Here is a 21,152-nt window from a genome sequence, read left to right as displayed (position 1 = left end):
CTATACATGGAAGGCTTGCACATATCAGATAGGGATAGCTGCAGCACATGGAAGGGAAACGTCTATAAATTGGGTTGTCTGCACAAGAAAAGCAGAGGAAGAAAGTTGGCTAGAAGTGTACAATGTTTAGGAGAACACAGTGTAACCTAATGTCACTCTGACTGGCAGAAGTATATGATTTTTTTTTTTTTTAAGTACAAGTTTTTTGCCAGGAGCAATGAAAACTTGATAATGGCCCTGTGGACCTCTCTACCAGCTCACAGCAAACAACCCTACTGACTTTATTGTGTAAGCAATATTAATGAATAATATGCTCTATTAGCGCTGAATGTAACAAAGGTATTCCTGGGAATCTATGTAATGTGCAAAACAATTTCATGACGTTGTATTGGACTAGGCACTCAATGAAATTAACATATACAACTTAATGACATATTTTTGTTTTCCAAAGCCCGAAAAAGTTACTAATATTACTTGTGTCTAGCTCTATAGGAATGCATTTCTGTTGCAATGTTTGAGAATCCAAATGATGTAGGGGAGGTTTCATAGATTATATATATATATATATATATATATATATATATATATATATATATATATGTGTGTGTGTTGTGTCTAGAATAAATTACACATCGCTGATGATACATCTGAGGAGTTTGAGCAAACTCATCAAACCATAATGATGATGATGTTCTCAGCACCAGCCCGAGCATTTTTAGCATTATTACGGCATGAACCCTTTATGAAAGTTGATGTGTACCCCCTTATTGTGGGCAACATTATCTCTAGAGATTGCCCGAACCGGGTTCGCAAACTTCCGCGAAAGGTTCGGTTCCCACAAACTTTCACGAACCGCAATAGACTTCAATGGGGAGGCGAACTTTGAAAAATAGAAACACTTATGCTGGCCACAAAAGTGATGGAAAAGATGTTTCAAGGGGTCTAACATCTTAGTTTTTGCATGGATGAGTTGGATAGACGCCAAAAGTCCCGGGGAAAAATCTGGATTTGACGCAAAGCAGCGTTTTATGGGCAGAAATCACATTGAATGCTAAATTGCAGACCTAAAGTGCTTTAAAACATCTTGCATGTGTATACATCAATCAGGGAGTGTAATTAGAGTTCTGCTTCACACTGACACACCAAACTCACTGTGTAGCGCACCGCAAGTGACGGCCGTGCTGGACTGGTGTGCACCATGGCGAGAGTGCAGGCCATGGCGGTTTTCAAGCCCATATGGTCGGGCTGAGGTAGCTGAATGACAGAACAACAGTGACTGAGTGTCCAGCTGATCGAATTTGGTCTGTCCACAATGAAGCAACGACCTTATTATCTTCTTGCATGTAGGTAGGCATAGGTAGGTGCCCCAGTATAGGTAGGTAGGCATAGGTAGGTATCCCAGTATAGGTAGATAGGCATAGGTAGGTGCCCCAGTAGTTAGCTAGACATAGGTAGGAGTCCCAGTATAGGTAGGTAGGCATCGATAGGTGTCCCGGTATAGTTAGATAGGCATAGGTAGGTTCCCCAGTAGTTAGCTAGGCATAGGTAGGAGTCCCAGTATAGGTAGGTAGGCATAGGTAGGTGTCCTAGTATAGGTAGATAGGCATAGGTAGGTGTCCCAGTATAGCTAGATAGGCATAGGTAGGTGCCCCAGTAGTTAGCTAGGCATAGGTAGGAGCCCCAGTATAGGTAGGTAGGTGTCCCAGTATAGGTAGATAGGCATAGGTAGGTGCCCCAGTAGATAGCTTGGCATAGGTAGGAGTCCCAGTATAGGTAGGTAGGCATAGGTAGGTGTCCCAGTATTGGTAGATAGGCATAGGCAGGTGTCCCAGTATAGGTAAATAGGCATAGGTAAGTGCCCCAGTAGTTAGCTAGGCATAGGTAGGAGTTCCAGTATAGGTAGGTAGGCATAGGTAGGAGTCCCAGTATAGGTAGGTAGGCATAGGTAGGTGTCCCAGTATAGGTAAATAGGCATAGGTAGGTGCCCCAGTAGTTAGCTAGGCATAGGTAGGAGTCCCAGTATAGGTAGGTAGGCATAGGTAGGAGTCTCAGTATAGGTAGGTAGGCACAGGTAGATGTCCCAGTATAGGTAGATAGGCATAGGTAGGTGCCCCAGTAGTTAGCTAGGCATAGGTAGGAGTCCCAGTATAGGTAGGTAGGCATAGGTAGGTGTCCCAGTATTGGTAGATAGGCATAGGTAGGTGTCCCAGTATAGGTAGATAGGCATAGGTAGGTGCCCCAGTAGTTAGCTCATTTGCTCTGATGCTGTGTGTATATCAGGAGGTCTGGTAGTCGGGTCGGCCGACTTCGGGTCGTCTTCTAAGGGTCGTTTTCAAAGGGTGGAAATTAACCAGAATTTACCAGAATTCAACAACAATTCAGCAGAAATCAGCTTTACACCAAGGCAACTTCCTCAATCTTTTAGCCTCACCTGCATTCCTGATTACTATCCAAACCTTACACACATTGCTTCCTCTCTCCTACTCCATGCATCTTCCACCGTTCTCTACACATCTACCTCTGTCCAAACCACTGCCAGCCTCCTCACCACACAACGTAATGTACCCCTTCCCCCCTGTCCTTTCTCTGGCTCACCCACACTTCTCCCACCATATTCCTACCAACCCTTTGCCACCCCTCCACCACTACCACATGCTATTCCTCCACCTGCTTCTCCAGCTGGTCCCAGTACTTTCTCCCTCCATCCTCAACCCACCCACCCCTAGACCCCCACTGGTCCCCAAACTCCCAGCCACCCCCATTCCAGCCCCTCCGCACTCCTCTTGCATCCGCAGACCACACCATAATAATCTCATTCCCATCCATACAACCCCCAGGCACTCTCTCCCTCTGTTTTGTGGTCTATGGAATGCCAGATCTGTCCGCAACAAGCTCACATCCATCCATGAGCTCTTCCTCTCCAAATCCCTCACCTTCCTCGCCCTCACAGAGACATGGCTCACCCCCTCTGACTGTACCGCAGCAGCTGCGCTCTCCTATGGGGGACTGCATCTCAGTCACACCCCCAGACCTGACAACAGGTCTGGAGGAGGAGTGGGTCTGCTTCTTTCCGCTCCCTGCACCTTCCGGGTCCTATCACCGCCCCCTTCCCTGCACTTCTCATCCTTTGAGGCCCATGTAATCCGCCTGTACCAACCTCTCCCAGCCATCATTGCGGTCTTATACCACCCCCCATCTGCTCCAACTTCACTCTTCCTGGAAAACCTGGCCTCCTGGCTCCCCCACATCCTGTCATCTGACCTCCCCACCATCATACTCGGGGATTTCAACTTACCTATCGATGAGCCTATCTCCACTGCTGCCAAGCAGCTACTCTCCCTCACCAAATCCCTTGGTCTCTCTCAGCACACAAATTCCACCACCCACCGTGCTGGTCATAATCTTGACCTCATATTCTCAAAGTCCACCTCCCTCAGCAACCTGGACATCGCACCTTTCCCTATCTCTGACCATCACCTCCTCACCTTCACCATCTCCCCACCAACAACTTCTCTCCCCACCCCTCAGCCTGTCGATGGCAGAGAGACCTACGTAATCTCAGCCCAAATGTCCTAGCAAGTCCCCTTCTCTCCCTCTCCTCCCACCTACTTACCCTTACATGCCCCAATGAAGCGGCTGCACATTATAACCTTGCCCTCTCATCTGCTTTAGATCAAGCTGCCCCCTCAATCTTCCGCCCTATCAAGCCCCCCAACCCTGGCACAACACCCACACACGTAACCTCAGGAAAGAAACTCGAGCAGCCGAACGGAAATGGAGGAAATCACATCTCAATTCTGACTTCCTAGATTACAAGGCCAAACTGTTACTCCTCCACACTGCCCTCTCTGAGGCTAAACAAAGGTACTTTGCTGCACTGATTGGAACCCAAGCTTCCAACCCTCGACAGCTTTTTGCTACCTTCAATTCCCTCCTCAACCCCACTCCTCCCCCTCCCAGCTCCTCCCTCTCAGCCAATGACTTTGCCAACCACTTCACCACTAAAATTGCAACAATACGCAATGACATTTCCCTCCTCCATCCCTCCCTTCCCAATGCCTCTCAGGTTGTCCCCTTGCCTTCCCTCCCAGCTGCTCCCCTGTCTCATCCACCCCTCGCCTCTTTTGCTCCTGCCACCATTGATGAAGTCAGCCTGCTGCTAGTGGCTCCCCCCCCCCCCCACATCCTCTCCCTGTGATCCGGTACCCGTGAATACTCTTCGTCCCCACTTCCCTGACCTGGCCCCAGTCCTCACCTCTTTGTTCAATCTCTCCCTTTCCACAGGCATCTTCCCCAAAGCATTCAAACAGGCCACTGTACTTCCCCTGCTGAAAAAACCCTCACTCGACCCATCCCTACCCTCAAACTACTGCCCAATCTCCCTCCTTCCCTATGCTTCTAAACTCCTCGAACGCCTAGTCCACCAGTGCATTACCCAATACATCAACACCAATACCCTACTTGACCCCCTATAGTCTGGATTCCGACCTGCACACTCAACTGAAACAGCCCTCGCCAAGGTGGTCAACGACCTTACCCTTGCCAGGGCCAAAGGCAGTTATTCCATCCTGCTCCTCCTTGACCTCTCTGCAGCATTTGACACTGTTGACCACTCCCTCCTCCTCCAATCACTACAGTCCATGGGCATCCATGGTCTTGCCTTGGCCTGGATCTCCTCCTATCCAATCGCTCCTTCACCACTTCCTTCAATGGCTCCTCCTCAACCCCTGCCCCCCTCTCAGTTGGGGTCCCCCAGGGCTCTGTTCTAGGCCCCCTTCTTTTCTCCATATACACTTCCTCAATTGGCAAGCTTATCTCCTCCCTGGGCTTCAATTACCACCTTTATGCAGATGACACTCAGATTTACCTCCATACCCCCGATCTCTCATCCACCACCATAAACAACGTCTCCTCGTGTCTCTCAGCAATTTCCTCCTAGATGTCAGCTAGGTTCCTAAAGCTTAACCTAGACAAAACTGAGCTCCTGATCTTTCCACCCCATGCTGCTGCACCCATCCCAGATTTCCACCTCACAATTGACAACACAACCATTGTCCCTACCTCCCAGGCTCGCTGTCTGGGTGTCACCTTGGACTCTGACCTCTCCTTCATCCCACACATCCAAAACATCACCAGAGCCTGCAATTTCCACCTCCGTAAAATCTCCAAGATCCGCCCCTTCTTAACCCCGGACACGACCAAACTGCTCATCCGTGCCCTCATCATCTCCCGCCTTGATTACTGTAATTCCCTCCTTTCTGGCCTCCCCCTGAAACGCACTGCCCCCCTTCAATCAGTGATGAACGCGGCTGCAAGACTCATCCATTCCTCACACCGCTCTGCATCCACATTTCCCTTTTGTAAATCCCTGCACTGGCCCCCTATCCGTTTCAGGATAAGTTTCAAGATTCTATGCCTGGCGTATAAATCTGTGCACAAAACCTGCCCTACCTACATCTCGGAGCTTGTTCACAAGTATACACCAGGTCGCCCCCTCCGTTCCTCCAACGACCTTCGCCTCACCACCCCACGCATTTCACACTCCCATGCCCGCCTGCAGGATTTCTCAAGAGCTGCCCTCACCCTCTGGAATGCCCTTCCACCACCCATCAGACTTGCTCCCTCTTTCAACACATTCAAGCAAGCCCTCAAAACCCACCTCTTTATGATGGCCTACCCACCTCCTACCACACAGTAACTCTCTAAGGAATATTTAACAGCCCCCCCCCCCCCAGTGTTTCCACCCCTCCCTTTAGATTGTAAGCCTCTGGCAGGGTCCTCCACTCCCTAGTGTAATCTACAGGATCATGTGCTCCTGTCCTATGACAGCCTGTACTTGTATTACTGGGCCTACCTAACCAGCCCATATTGCATGATCATGTATTATTATTATTAATAATTTATAAAGCGCCAACATATTCCGTGGCGCTGTACAATGTAAGAAAACAAACAAGGGGTACATAATGATACAGACAATGATATACATGAAATATGAACACTGATACAAGATACAGCACTGCTGATTACAACTTGATTTAACATGATGACTAAAATGTATACATTTCTAACAGTGTGCAAGCAATTGAATTAATAACATTCCATGACACAAAAGGGTGAGAGCCCTGCCCTTGCGAGCTTACAATCTAAAGGAATGGGGGGTGTTTTGTACAATTTGTATGTATAACTTTGTTCTATGTGTATAACCCTATGTATGTCATCCTTGTATCATTGTATATATTTATTGTCCAGCGCTGCGTAATATGTTGGTGCTTTATAAATACAATAAATAATAATAATAAGCATAGGTAGGAGTCCCAGTATAGGTAGGTAGGCATAGGTAGGTGTCCCAGTATAGGTAGGTAGGCATAGGTAGGTGTCCCAGTATAGGTAGATAGACATAGGTAGGTGCCCCAGTAGTTAGCTAGGCATAGGTAGGAGTCCCAGTATTGGTAGGTAGGCATAGGTAGGTGTCCCAGTATAGGTAGATAGGCATAGGTAGGTGCCTCAGTAGTTAGCTAGGCATAGGTAGAAGTCCCAGTATAGGTAGGTAGGCATAGGTAGGAGTCCCAGTATAGGTAGGTAGGCATAGGTAGGTGTCCCAGTATAGGCAGATAAGCATAGGTAGGTGCCCCAGTAGTTAGCTAGGCATAGGTAGGGGTCCCAGTATAGGTAGGTAGGCATAGGTAGGTGTCCCAGTATAGGTACATAGGCATAGGTAGGTGCCCAAGTATAGGTACGTAGGCATAGGTAGGTGCCCTAGTATAGGTAGGTAGGCATAAGTAGGTGCCCTAGTATAGGTAGGTAGGCATAGGTAGGTGCCCCAGTAGCTAGCTAGGCATAGGTAGGAAACTCAGTATAGGTAGGTAGGCATAAGTAGGTGTCCTAGTATAGGTAGGCATAGGTAGGTGTCCCCATATAGGTAAGTAGGTGCCCCAGTAGTTAGGTAGGCATAGGTAGGTGTCCCAGCATAGATAGTTAGGCAGGGCCTGGCTGGGACAGTAATAGCAATTACCAAGGTCCAGCTGCAATAGATAGGACTGTATAATACAGTGTCAGTGGGCAACACAAAAAAAAACACATCAGGAGAACATTAGCTCTCAAAAGAGCTGTTGAGGGGTGCTATTTTAGCAATAACAATCAGCCAGGAGCAAGCTAACAAGCCTACAAGAGCCTAACTAATATTTCCCTATGAGAGTCTGCCAGCAGCTGTCCCTTCACTAATTAATGCAGGCACACGAGTGAGTGTAATGGCCGGCGCTGCCTGCCTTTTATAAGGGGGGGAGTGGCTCCAGGAGAGAGTGTAGCCTAATTGGCTACAATGTGCCTGCTGACTGTGATGTAGAGGGTCAAAGTTGACCCTAATGGTGCACTATGGGGGGGAACCGAACTTCCGGAAAAGTTCGCCTTACATGGCGAACGCGAACCACCAGAAGTTCGCCTGGAACCGTTCGCCTGCGAACCGTTCGGGCCATCTCTAATTATCTCAAGTATCTCTTGAGGCATATCCATTTTTAGCTATATTGAATATTTTAGTATACATTTTTTAAATGTTTCTTTTTACATTACTTTAAAATTTGAATGAAGCTTATGGTGGGTTGATTACCTTCCCCATAGACTCCTGACGCAGCTCGTTGTCTCCGGGTCCCTTTCATTGCTCATCACCGGTCTTTTAAGTATGCAAATTAATCCTTCCATAGATGACTATTTTGAAAGTTCCCCCTGACTGGCAACAAGCGATTCAGAACTGTGCAAGTGGGAGTTCCGAACTGTGCTTGCCTGCACAGCAAAGTAAACACTAGTTTATGAGCGCTTTCTTTGACTGTGCATGTGCGGTCCGAAACTTGCACATGCTCAGTTCAGAATTGCTCACCGGTGCTCAGTGGCACTTCTGAGAGGCATGGGATAGAAGACGGGAGCGGGAGGGTTCCCAAAGACAGAAAGCAACGGAAGACTAAGGCGGAGGTAATCTAGCCCACCATGGAATTCATTCAGTATTTTTTCCCTTTATTTAAGGGTACTTTGACTTACAATTGTTATTCAGTCTTATTTATACACGCTTAATCCTATTTTAATCCTAAAACGTTATGCAATCAGTTTCCAATGACAAGTTAAAGTAGCACCTAAACCTAACTAACCCTACTACCCCCAGAGGTACATGTACCGCCTGTTGAGAACCTAGGCCCTGCGCAAACAACTCCATAGCCTACCCTAACATTAACCTTGTCCCTTGATCTTTCCATAACCCCAACCATTCTGCTTCTCCATTCCAATGTTTAACACTAAAATTAGTCGACTTACTAACCTCAATCCCCCAACATTTCCAATGTAAACCTTTGAATTAATTTAACTTTAATTCATCCATTAACCCTTTCTGTTAAGCAGATGATCCATATCATGAGATCTCTCTCAGGCTCCTCAAAGCCTCATGTCTAACTTGGATTGTGGAATGAATCAACTGGGTTTCAAATAATTCCTATGGGGAAATTCGCTTTGATGTAAGAGTGTTTTGGATTACTAGCATGTTTCTGGAACAAACTATGCTTGCAAACCAAGGTTCCACTGTATTCTCTTTCGGGATGCAATATTAATACATATTTTCACATAAAAATGTGGGAATAGAAAGCTGGAAGAAAACAGCGGTAGGTGGCACATGTGTAACTGGGAGAGGCAGTGCTTTAAGTGGTAATGACATGGGAGTTGACCTAGTGGTGATGTTGAGAGGCTCCTGGAAACAAGTGCCTCTGAAACAGTGACACCTAAAGGTTATTATTATTATTATTTTGTATTTATATAGTGCCAATATCTTCCGCAGCGCTGTACAGAGTATATGTTGTCTTGTCACTTAACTCTCTCTCAGTGGGGCTGACAATCTAATCCCTACCATAGTCATATGTCTATGCATGTATCGTGTAGTGTTTGTATTGTAGTCTAGGGCCAATTTAGGAGGAAGCAACTTTTCAGTATGTTTTTGGGATGTGGGAGGAAACTGGAGTGCCCGTAGAAAACCCACAAAGACAAAGGGAGAACATACAAACTCTGTGCAGATAGTGCCCTGGCTAGGATTTGAACATGGGACCCTACGCCGCAAGGCACAAGTGCTAGCCACTACGCCACTGTGTGCCAACTGGCCCAGCTGTTGTATCCTGGTGTTTCTAGATTAACTGAGTGTCCCATCTACAGTATATGTACCATGTGCAAGTCCTGTGATGCAAGTATTTTTCTTATTGCCTTTGCTGGTTTATGAAGTGTGTATGTGTACTATAGTTAGTTATTTGTATGGTTCAAGGAAGGAGATGGTGCTATGTACATAATTAATAATTATAGTATTTCTTAGAGTGCTTCGTTTCACAAAAATAGCTAAATTGGTGTATGTAGAAATTGTCATACTGGCATTACCACTAGGAGTCCTATTAGTCCCCAGCCATCCTTTCCTTCTATATTGAGCCTATCCTCTCCCCTGGCATCACAGACCACAGTGGATATTCAGTTGCCACCCTTTACTGGCTGCTCACTGGCTGGTACATATATATATATATATATATATATATATATATATATATATATATATATATATATATATATATACAGTATATATATATATATATATTCATGCATTTTCAATTTCAAATTTAAGATACAGTTGTAGCTGAAATTCCTCAACTTCTTATCTGCACATCACTGTCGTGAATAGATGGTGAGAACGAGAAACCCACACAAATTCAAGGATGAACTGAAGCTGACACATTACTTGTTTAAAGGAAAAGGGAAATGAGCTAGCTGCTTTGCTCGCTACCAAATCAGTTCAATATAACATTGTATCGATCAACTTTTTTCTATTTTTTTATTTACGAACAGACAAATTATTTAACTTCCGTTGTATAACCAGCTTGCCATGTCCCTCGATGATTACATCATAGAGTAATGTGTGGCGAATTCTATTGCTAAGTATAGTTCTGAGTGTTTGAGACTCAATGCTCTGTAGGTACTAAAATAATTGGTCAGCTAACAAATTATACAGGAGTCACTAAATACAGGGCCCAAATTACTGTTCCTAAGAAATAGCAAGTTTTTTACTCTTTTAAAACAACTAATGGCTTGTTCCTTTATACTGATACTGATAATGCACATTCACATTGCTGATGTACAGATCAGAAGCTGAGGAAAGTCAAGTAGGGCTTGGGTTGCTCATCCTGAGTAGCTATGAGTATGTAGCTACTCGGAAAAAGACATTTAAATTGGCCAGTGCTGACCACGGGAGAGGGGGTTTTAACTTACCCATGTCACCTGGATCCGATACGCTCAACTTGTGTTCCACGTCACTCCCACACTTTCTCCTTCAACCCAGAATCCTGGCGGAGGAATTGGTAAGTTAACACCCCACGCACGGTCAGCACTAGCTAATTTAAATTTCTATTCCGAGTAGCTATGTACACGTAACTACTCAGTATGAGCAATACTAACTATGGAAACATGAGGAATAGTGTCATTAAATTGCCATTAAATTTCCTCTAGTAGTCCTTTAAATGTCTCATTCCATTAACTATGTTTTTAAAACAATTCAAAATGCAAAGTATTAATAATGTTTCCTTGTTTTTTGTAGGTCTTTTTTTTCTGAAGAAACCTAACTGATTTCAAAAATGCCAGAGCAAAGTAATGATTACAGAGTAGTGGTGTTTGGAGCAGGAGGAGTGGGCAAAAGTTCTCTTGTATTAAGGTTTGTGAAGGGCACCTTTCGAGAAAGCTACATACCAACGATCGAAGATACCTACAGACAAGTGATAAGCTGTGATAAAAGCATATGCACTTTACAAATTACAGACACTACTGGAAGCCATCAGTTTCCTGCCATGCAGCGTCTGTCTATATCAAAGGGGCATGCCTTCATTCTGGTTTATTCCGTCACCAGCAGGCAGTCACTGGAAGAACTGAAGCCAATCTATGAACAGATTTGCCAGATAAAGGGGGATGTTGAGAGCATCCCTATAATGCTGGTTGGAAATAAAAGTGATGAAACTCAAAACAGAGAACTGGAAAGCTCAGAGGGAGAAGCAATAGCAAAAAAGTGGAAATGTGCCTTTATGGAGACTTCAGCCAAGATGAATCACAACGTGAAAGAGCTGTTCCAAGAGCTGCTGAACCTTGAGAAACGCAGGACTGTGAGCCTCCAGATAGATGGGAAAAAGAGCAAGCAGCAGAAAAGGAAAGAAAAGCTGAAAGGGAAATGTGTGGTCATGTAAAAAGCATCCTGGGGATAATGCCACACCCATTACAGCACCAAGCTGGAGACAATAGCATGTTCAGCATTTAGCAATGCACTCATTTTAACATCTGGAACTAAATGGCACACGACTTATAGTTACATCATCTCAAAAATAACCACAGTTAAAAATACTGTACTTATTTAAGGTCAATTTGATTTCCGTTTCACGATTGTTAGTGTGATGGGACTGTCATTTCCAGCATGTTAATTGCGAGAAATGCTTCTGAAAAAATATTTTTATATATATACATATAAGGAAACAAAGTATTACATTGCATGCAATGATCATGCATTGAAATATAAAACACAATGAAATACACCTGTGTGGTGTTTGAGCACAGGAATATTGCTTTCATAAGCATTAATGCATTTGGCTATACGTTCCTAGGAAATGATCAATCTCTAACCAGGATTAAATTACTTGGACCATTCTTGCATGATAGCCCATGCTCAGAAATCAACTTTGTCTATATCCTAAAATATACATGGAGAAACATGCTTCAACAAACTCTATGGCACTGTTTTGGATAACAAGTTTACAAAATATATTCACGTGTATCATAATTATCAGTAAGTATGAGGTTTGCTGTTTAGACAGCAATCAAACCAGGTAGCAGACAATGTGACTGGTTTCAAAAATGGTGAAGTATCAAATATGTCTGATTACTTGATGTCATAATTGACTAAGAGAGAACCGTTTTTTTCTTAAGCAAAAAAGAGTCGAGGTTTTTTTTTTTTAAATAAAGAAATATTTTTGTTGTCTCATTATCACTATCCAGATATCCAGATTATACCCACCATATTCAAACCTGGATTGTAAAAAAAAAATTGACATTAGCAAAAAAAATATTTGCCGCAGGCAGCATTTCATTCTTAGTCAAGTTATTTGCTGTAGATTTTATAACTGACCCTAGCGTTAACATTGGATTAGTACTGAGAATCCATCACCTATACAGATAAAAAATGTAAATTTTAACTATTTATATCCATGCAATGCTGTATAATATTCTACAATACATAGAAACAAATGGGAAAACTGTACAAATATTTAACAGTGGTGTGTACCTATGATACTTTAAATATGTTTTACTATTATTTTAATAACATTATTTATTTATATATGGAAATACTCAAACCCCCCCCCCTCCCACCCACCCACCCCAAAAAAAGCAAAAAATGTGAGAAGAGCACATTTGAGTTTTACAATGACTGTACCCAACACTTTGCCACACTCACATATTTTATGGGCAATGCATCTTTGGCAGTACAAAATTGCACTTGTTTAATAGTAATTCATAAAAAGCTTTCATGAATGCTAGAAAATGTTATACTTTAAAAATAGGTTGTTGATTATAATATCAAATCTAATTCTGATTCCATGCATGCTCTATGTCTGACTAGTCTTAATCTACGTACACAAGTCTAACAAAGTGCACAACTAACACCACTAAATGACCGACACCATGACAAAACATTTACACTACTTGCATTTTCCGCACACCAACCAACTGAATGAACAACTCATCTACATACTGTGCACACATAAAAATGATCGAACTGCACGACATGGCCACATTCAAAACAAGTATGTCATTCAAACTACATTGTACATGTGGCAAACTGCACAATATCAGCTGAACAGTCATGTGAGTTGATCCGCCAGATCAATCGGGCCAACTGCCTGTTATCAGTCACTCGTCTAGTTGTTTACACATGCATGATTTTCGTCCAACAGACCAAAATTAGAAAGTTTAGTTGAGCGTGTGTACAGGCTTTAGTAATTTCATTAAATGCTGACATCATCACTTTTTTTTTAAGATAGTTGCTTGACTGCCGATTAAGGAACAAGTTAATCAGGTTTAGTTTATGTCAGCTGAAAAGGTTTTTGTTACTTTGTACTGTTGAGCTGTATGTGGTATAGATAAGTAGCACCAGAAGGAGTACTTACAACATGGTTGCTAGGAATACCACATTATGATCACCTAATGTAAAGTCTAAATATGGTCTTTTCAAAGAACACTGCCAAACCCTAATGTTAAATGTCTATTTTTTGGTGGTAATAATAATAATTATAAAGACTGCTTTTCTTACTGTCAGGTAGCGAGGCAGAGTTGACAGTGTGTAGAGCAATGTCGAGGAGCAGACCATAGTAATAGTAACCATTGCATTGACAACTAATCTTCTTAACCTTCCTGTTATGACAAATGACCTGAAGTAGGCCATAAGACTCCTAACAAACAAACACTGTGAGTTCTGAGTTTGTTTATTCCAAAGGCAGGGAATGTCAAAATTCAGGGTGTACACCTACATCTGATATAAGGTAGACACAAATGATGAAGTTTGGATGGTTGAAATGATCATTTGTGATGGTTTTGGCCATCGGCTTCACGTCAGCATAGGCATCCCCTGTCTAATGCAACCATGAAAGCATGGTGATAAACAAGAGCCTATGGCAGGTTTTCTTAATCTTCAGCTGATTGATTTGTCCTTGATTGCTGCAGGGAAATGTCTTCTCTTCTCTTCATAGGACAGCACATGGCACTCGGTCCAGCTTGAATGTGTGTTTACTGTTACTGGCCCAGTTTGTGCAATGCCTGCTAATATTGCCATGCGCTCCCTGCGATCAGTAATTTTACCAGTTTTGCTAATTATATGACACACTGCTGTACATTCAGATTGAAAACGTGGCTCATTATTCCTAATTGCTTTCCAGTCCCCTTACTAACCACTGTTTTTTATTTTGTTTTAAGCTTCCAGTTAGAGATAAAATAGTAATTTTAAATGGTTCTTTCTGAATGTAAAGCAGTTTGAGATGTTGTAGAATGGGAAAAACTATTAAAATGGAAACATTTCGCAGTATATGGGAACTGAGCTTATTGCAAATTTTTCAGTTGATGTCTCAACAACCAAATACATTTGTAAACTTTAGTATACCACAGTGATATTTTTCTATGAAAACACTTAGAATCTGTAGAACCTGGAATTTGACCACTTAGTTGGATCTACTGCTTAGTTGATGTTGGTGATGGGACATTGGGGTGAACGCAATAAACCGTTACATGAAATGCATTACGCTCTACTCATTGTGCGTAAAGGTGTCCGTTAATGGTAGACTCTACCAAACATGTATTATTCTTATTTACTATGGACCATTAATGGCACAAATCATGGATGAACAGTAGTTCTGTCGATTGTTCCGTTAATCCGAATATCTTAACAATTATTTTAGTCTCATCAGACTATTATTTTCTCTTCTGGTGGAGGGCCCGAATGATCCTTCTGATCAATCATTATGATCGTGTTGGAAGGTCGATCACTCTGGAAATTGAATCGGTAATGGGCACCTTAAGACGCTGTTTATTGCCTACATCCCATTGTTACTTGTTACAGGTGTGTTTACCCAGAACGTGTTTCCGTAGATCACTAATATGATTGAATGCCAATCAGTTAATTGTTCACTCATTCATTAGGAATCCAGTGTCACACAAAAGGTGCGTACGCACCTATAGTCTTTATTGTAGACACTGATATGGGGTTATTGTTTATTTGCTGTACGCCTTGTATTTTAGGACGAGGTAGTGCTTCCATTAAGGGGTCAGCAAAGCGCGATTTGCTTAGCTGCTGTTATACTGATTTACATCTTTGCTACCAAAAGTACTATCAATGTTTAGTTTCAGTTTATTGTAAACCACATTTTTCAAGTTTAAAGTGCACATATATTTATCCTAAAATGTGCTTAAAATTGATCCTTGCTCAATAATGCAATATACTTGCACTAGTGATTTTTTCTGTTCGATGTACAGATATGTAATTTGTAGAATAAAAACTGTTAGTATACTAGCTGTAGGGGGGGCTGATCCCTATTTCAAAAATGGGCTCCTAAAATAAACCTTTTGCTTCTAAAGTGTTTTCTTCCCTTGTTATAATTTGTAGTCCCGCATGCCTTACTATACCTTGTGACCTGCACTTCAGCACACACAGAGCACACTGAGTGCAGGCTACGCACAAGGCTTTATTTGTTTACTGTAAGCAATAGTAGGGACATGCCAGTATCTAAAAATAGGACTAAATCAATTATGCAGATGTTTTGCATTATTGATCAGAGCCATATTTTAAGACTTTGAGTGCACTAACCATTTAAGTGGAAGTAAATTGAGTTATTCTTGGAAAGTTTACGTAGGAGAAATGTCTTTATGTTTCGCAGTCCTGGTAATGGCAGATGAGATAATATGTATAGATTGGTGATGTATTACACAACAGAGGACATTATTAGATCATCTATAGATTTATACAGTATAGTCGGAATATAATGATAGACATTTAAGAGTTGAACACAATTCTTGTGCAGCTTCTCTAAGACACACCTATGTGTGTTAGGAGTAAATATGGTTGCCTTGTCGTGTAATTGTATATAAAAATACATCTAACAGTGTATTTAAACCATTAAAGGATAAGTAAACTTACAATATAAATATGCTAATCAGCTCTGATCTACAACCTGATAAGTAATGTGAACAATAGGTATTAACTATAATCTCCTATGGGTTTTATTCACTAATCTATGTGTTGAGTTGTGCAATTAGCAAAACCTGCAGAACATGGGTAACGTGTGCATTGCAATGGTAAAGAACATCCCGTTACTTGCGTAAGACGTTACCGTAGCAAAGCAATTGTTACTCATTTAAGAAGGGTTATACTAATTGCACAATGTGCACTACTTTAGTGGCATAAGTACTGAAAAACATTCGTGTTGGTGTTCAAATTCGGGACGATGTGGTTTGGTACCTGGACAGATGCATTTAGCAACATTTCAGCACAGGACAGGGTGTGTTTCATTTAACTTCTCCTTTCAGCTTGTTCGAGTGCAGAAGCACATGGTGCCGAATTCAAACACCAACACTAGTAAACGTTTACCATAGGTTAGTGAATCAACCACCATAAGAAGAGACCTTAAACATTGTGTTTGTATATTAATTATGTTTACAAGCATATCATTTTTGCAGCAGCCTCCTGTACATCAAAAAAGAGAAGAGATGGTCCACACTTGTCCAACGAGACTACTTTATTGCTGGAAGTATCCAGAAATCCATGTACATCATTCAGTTCTTGTACATGCAGTCTGTTCAGAATCAGAATCATTTTATTTCACCAAGCATGAGGGGTCATGCCCGGAATTGTTTTTGGCACAATACAATAGCTCAGAAAGAATACATAGAGAGAGACACACAACAGACATCAGATTAACATTACATTGTAATACACATCACATTCCCAGTGTGTCACTGAGATGTCTAATAGTTAGTCTTGTGGGCTGGTCGGCTGTTCAGCGGTAGCGCCGACAGCCTCGCCGTTCGTTAGAGCTTGCTTGATGGCAGAATGTGGAGGGAGTTTAGGAGGCTGACTGCCGAGGGGAAGAACGAGTTCCTGTGTCTCGTGGTCTTAGTGGAGATGGCTCGTAGTCTCCGGCCCAGGGGCAGGATGCTGAAGTAGCGGTGGCCCGGGTGTGAGGAATCATTTGCAATCCTCAATGCCCTGGATTTAAGTCTTTTGTTGTATAGTAGGGCAAGTGAGTGGAGGGGGCACCCAATGATCCTCTCAGCTGACCGGATGACTCTCTGTAGTTTGTCCCTATCATTGACAGTGACGCCAGCATACCACACCAAGATGGAAGAGCAGAGGATCGACTCAATGGTGGCGGAGTAAAAGCTGGTTAGAATTTCTTGAGTCATGCCGAACTTTCTCAGCTGGCGGAGGAAGAAGAGTCTTTGTTGGGCCTTCCGTTGAGTGGCAGTGATGTTGGGCTTCCAGCTTAGGTCACAGGAGATGGTAGTACCTAGAAACCGGGCGCAGGACACTCTGGTTACCTCGCTGCCACCAATGTAGATTGGAGGAGGGGAGGGAGCAGACCTCCTGAAGTCAATGATTAACTCAACGGTTTTTTCGGTGTTTAGCAGACATCTCCCTCTAGCTCGCCTACTGAATAACCCCTTGACCTGTAAATTGGACATTTGTCTCTTTCATATATTTATTTAAGTGTTTATATAGCGCCGACATATTATGCAGCGCTGTACAGAGTATATTGTCTTATCACTAACTGTCCCTCAGAGGGACTCACAATCTAGTCCCTACCATAGTAATACTGTATTTCTATATATTTTATAGTGCATGTATCATAGTCTTGGGCCAATTTTAGGGGGAAGCTAATGAACTTATCTGTATGTTTTTGAGATGCGGGAGGAAACTGGAGTGTCCAGAGGAAACCCAATCAGACACAAGGAGAACATACAAACTCCTTACAGATGTTGACCTGGCTAGGATTCGAACCGGGGACCTAGCGCTGCAAGGCAAGAGCACTAACCATTACGCCACCGCGCTGCCCATATATACAGGCCTTTCCTTATCTGTGCAGCAGGGGTTCATACAGCAGTATGAATTCATATACAAAGAGCAAAGATCAGACCTCTTCTCCAGAACAAAGGCATTTATAAATATCCTTTTAGAGTCAGGCAGTCTATTATAGTCATTGCAACCATTGCATGCCTTGATCCCAGCCTTGCTTTCCATCTATTGGTATCAGGTGCATGAAGTTCCATCTATACCTACAAATTAATAATACTTTTAAAATTTGCAAATGTTCACAACAGACACCTGATAGTAGTTTGCATTTTAAGGGATTACAATTTTGTTGTGTTCCTCAAGACACTATACATTGCCATTCAGTAGCTTGTAAATATTTAGCCAGAAGCTGCAGAATAGTTTATAACTAAAATGAAAGCCTACAATTGGGTCTGTATTCAGTTTGCATAATGTATGATTCATGCAACAAAGCACAAAACGATGGCTACAATTGCTCTGATGACTCTCCATGAAGAGGAAACAATTATTTGCACTACCTTTTCCATTGTTCTTCATTACACCAATTGATAAGTTTATATAATACTTTGGTCTTTCGGATGCTCCTCTCTTGTATATTGTCTTCAGTAGCAACTGGTTTACACTTCCTTTCTGTCTTGTGCCTATCCCATTATCACTGTGTTTTCTGGAATCCTAAAACTGTTGCAACTAAACATAGATTACACCCAAAATAGGAACACATAAAACTTGTAAATAAGAAACTGATTAGGAAGCTATTTTTCTTGCACACACACTGGAGATCTCAGATTCACAAGACACTTCCAGGCACGTCCAAATGCTCTCTCATTACAAACATATACGGTATATATGCATTTAACTTACTAATTGTGTGTTAACAGAAGTTCACTTTCAGTGGTCTTGCTGGAGGGCATATTTCAAAGCACAAAATTGTGACTAAAAAGACTTTAACAGGCTGTATTTATATTGTACTCTTACAAAGCATGAATCAACTATCCTAGTTCCAGTGGATACTGGTAATGTGCTTTGACTCTTAATGACCGGAAGATACTGACTTACAACAAATGGAAGTGAAACATTTGCTTGGAGAAATAAGTTACAATCCTTTTCTCATTTTACAGTTGGATCCTGGTTGGTTGTCGCAGTAATGCTAACTGGTTCCTCTAGGTAGCTCATCCACTTTAGCTCATATTTTCCTTGCACTTTTTGTCAGTCCCAATGTAATTTTTGGTGGCCACAGATATAATACTTGGTTGGGTTATATCCACATTAAGCAAGAAAATGCTGAATGTAGCAGCTCTCAGTGAATAGATGGCTATTTTTATACTTATGAGTTGTGCTAAAGTGATGGAAGACAAAAACAATACATATGTTTAAGCATTTTCATTTTTTACACTTCTAATTTCATACAGAAGGCATACCATTTATGTGCAATAAGTTACTGTTCAGTCCCACCCTAAATGCACAATGTTTTCAGTGCTGATATGATGGCACCCACCCATAGTCAGGGGTGATTGGTGTATCTCAGTGTAACAGCTCTAACCGGCTACAACGTGGTACCACAAAGTAAGTTAGAAATGCACAAGAGGTCAGAAGTAACCATTGACAGATAGAGGGTATAGTCAGTCAGCCACACTATATTGCACTAAATACTGGCATTTGACAGATTGGCCCAAATGCAATTAACGTTTTCTCCTAGGAGTAAATTTTCATATTGTATTTAAAATAATTTTTCAGCACTTTGCAATTGAAAAATTACTAAAAAGTAGGTGAAAAAGTACTGACAACATTATTTTGAGTATTTCCCTGCTTGTTGGTGGTTTAAACTGTATTGTATTGACAAAATTGAAAATTTCACCTAGGAGACAACTCAGGAGAAAAAGTTTATTGCATATGGGCCATTGCCTTTAAAAGATGAAGAAACATCGTTATTATTAGTTTGTCATTGTATTTTCTGTTTAGGTATCATATGCCTACTAAAAAAAAAGTATTGAAATATTTTACCAGCTTGTAGGAAATATTGATTACATATTTATTTCTATTAATGAGTGATAGATTTTAAATGGAGAATTTATTTTCAAATTTGTTTTCAAAAGTCAGCAATTGCATTATTAACAGCAAATAATTCAAAGAGTTAGTAATGGCGTGGACCTCGGAATCTATGTATAAATTAAAGTATGAATTAACATATCTTCAACAAAGCAAAAAATATACTGTGTAAAAGTTTCGGATGAAAGCAAAAATGTACTCGTTTTCATATGACATTTTTATGTCCTATGTATTAAAGCCATGATCTGTAAATTGTCTTGCATGAGTATAAGCAAGGCCAGTAAGCAATACTACATATGAATCAGTAATTCCTATTTTATACCCTTGTATGGTTATTGTAGTTTTTTTGAGTACTATTTTGCATAGAGTATGCTGGTCAAAATGATTGTTATGCTCTCATTGGTATAAAAATGCTTATTTTGGTAGTAAAAAAACAAAACAAATTGTAGAAAACAAATTGTAGAAAATATAAAATAATATACAGCTTTAATATATTTTGTTTTATTTTTTATTTTATTTTTTATTTCTGGACTGTATGAAAAGGTATACAAGGCGTAATATGTATATAAACCATTGAATATATTGAATATGTATGGTGAATGGCTAATTTTAAACACAAGAGCATGATGTTTATTATATTATACTGTGTAGCATTCAAGTTGTATCTATTGTTGAAATGTCATCTATTTTACTCGAAATACAGATAAAGAATACATCTGTGCCTACGTTTCTATGTTTCCAGTGCTGTTATGAATATAAAGAGTCATATAAAAATAAAGTTTTAAAATGCAAAGATACAATTGAATACACTGGTGTGCTTTTAAATGAAAAACCTGTTTTATTTGAATTGTAACATTTCATATCTATAAAAAAAACCTTGGGCAATGGAATAATGATGCCTTGAATAATCATTTCAGACCACCTTGTTTTCCTCGCTCTGTAAAGTCAGGCTTGTGTGCTTTGTATGATTGGGATATTCATGCCTTTGACTTTCTATTTATAGAATAGAACTATGATGTATCCTTACCTTGCATTTTGATAAAGACTTTATTCTCAGAATGTGGGGTAAAAACTGAATTGTGTTGCTATCAACACTAGTTTGGTGTCTCCTGTCATCTTCAATCCCTTTTCAATCCTGTTAATGGACATCTGGTGCAATGCGTTCAGCCCCAAGGACAACTACACACCTGTTGTATTACAGGACAGGAATGATTAAGTCAGAGAAGCGGTGAAAAAATAAAAACTCAATTATTGCCATTTGCTAAGAATCAGACCATACAGTGCACAGTGACAATAGGGTATATGTACTAAGCCTTGTTAAAGCAACACTATTAATTAAAACAACTTTTTTTTTGGCGTGAGCAGTGCGGCAGCCCCAGGACCACTCCAAGCCAATTATTGTGAATGGCTTCCTATGGGGTTTGCAGGAAATCGCATGCGCCGATGCACGCGCATCTCTGCTCTGATGACG

The 21,152-nt window shown here is 41.4% G+C and overlaps 1 protein-coding gene across 1 annotated transcript in view; it reads left to right on the top strand.

Annotated features, from left to right (window-relative positions):
* DIRAS2 (DIRAS family GTPase 2) overlaps positions 1 to 20,489 on the top strand; it is a 55,955-nt gene extending 35,466 nt beyond the window's left edge. The window contains exon 2 of the mRNA XM_068237898.1: positions 10,601 to 20,489. Within this exon, the coding sequence (XP_068093999.1) occupies positions 10,638 to 11,237 (600 nt within the window). The 5' untranslated portion in view covers positions 10,601 to 10,637 and the 3' untranslated portion in view covers positions 11,238 to 20,489. The remainder of the gene's footprint in view (positions 1 to 10,600) is intronic.
* Positions 20,490 to 21,152: the final 663 nt, after the last annotated feature.

The sequence above is a fragment of the Hyperolius riggenbachi genome, chromosome 1 (assembly GCF_040937935.1).
Source record: "Hyperolius riggenbachi isolate aHypRig1 chromosome 1, aHypRig1.pri, whole genome shotgun sequence".
Classification (NCBI taxonomy): Eukaryota; Metazoa; Chordata; class Amphibia; order Anura; family Hyperoliidae; genus Hyperolius; species Hyperolius riggenbachi.
Note: the sequence above shows the minus strand (reverse complement) of the source record. Positions and strands in the feature narration are given on the sequence as shown.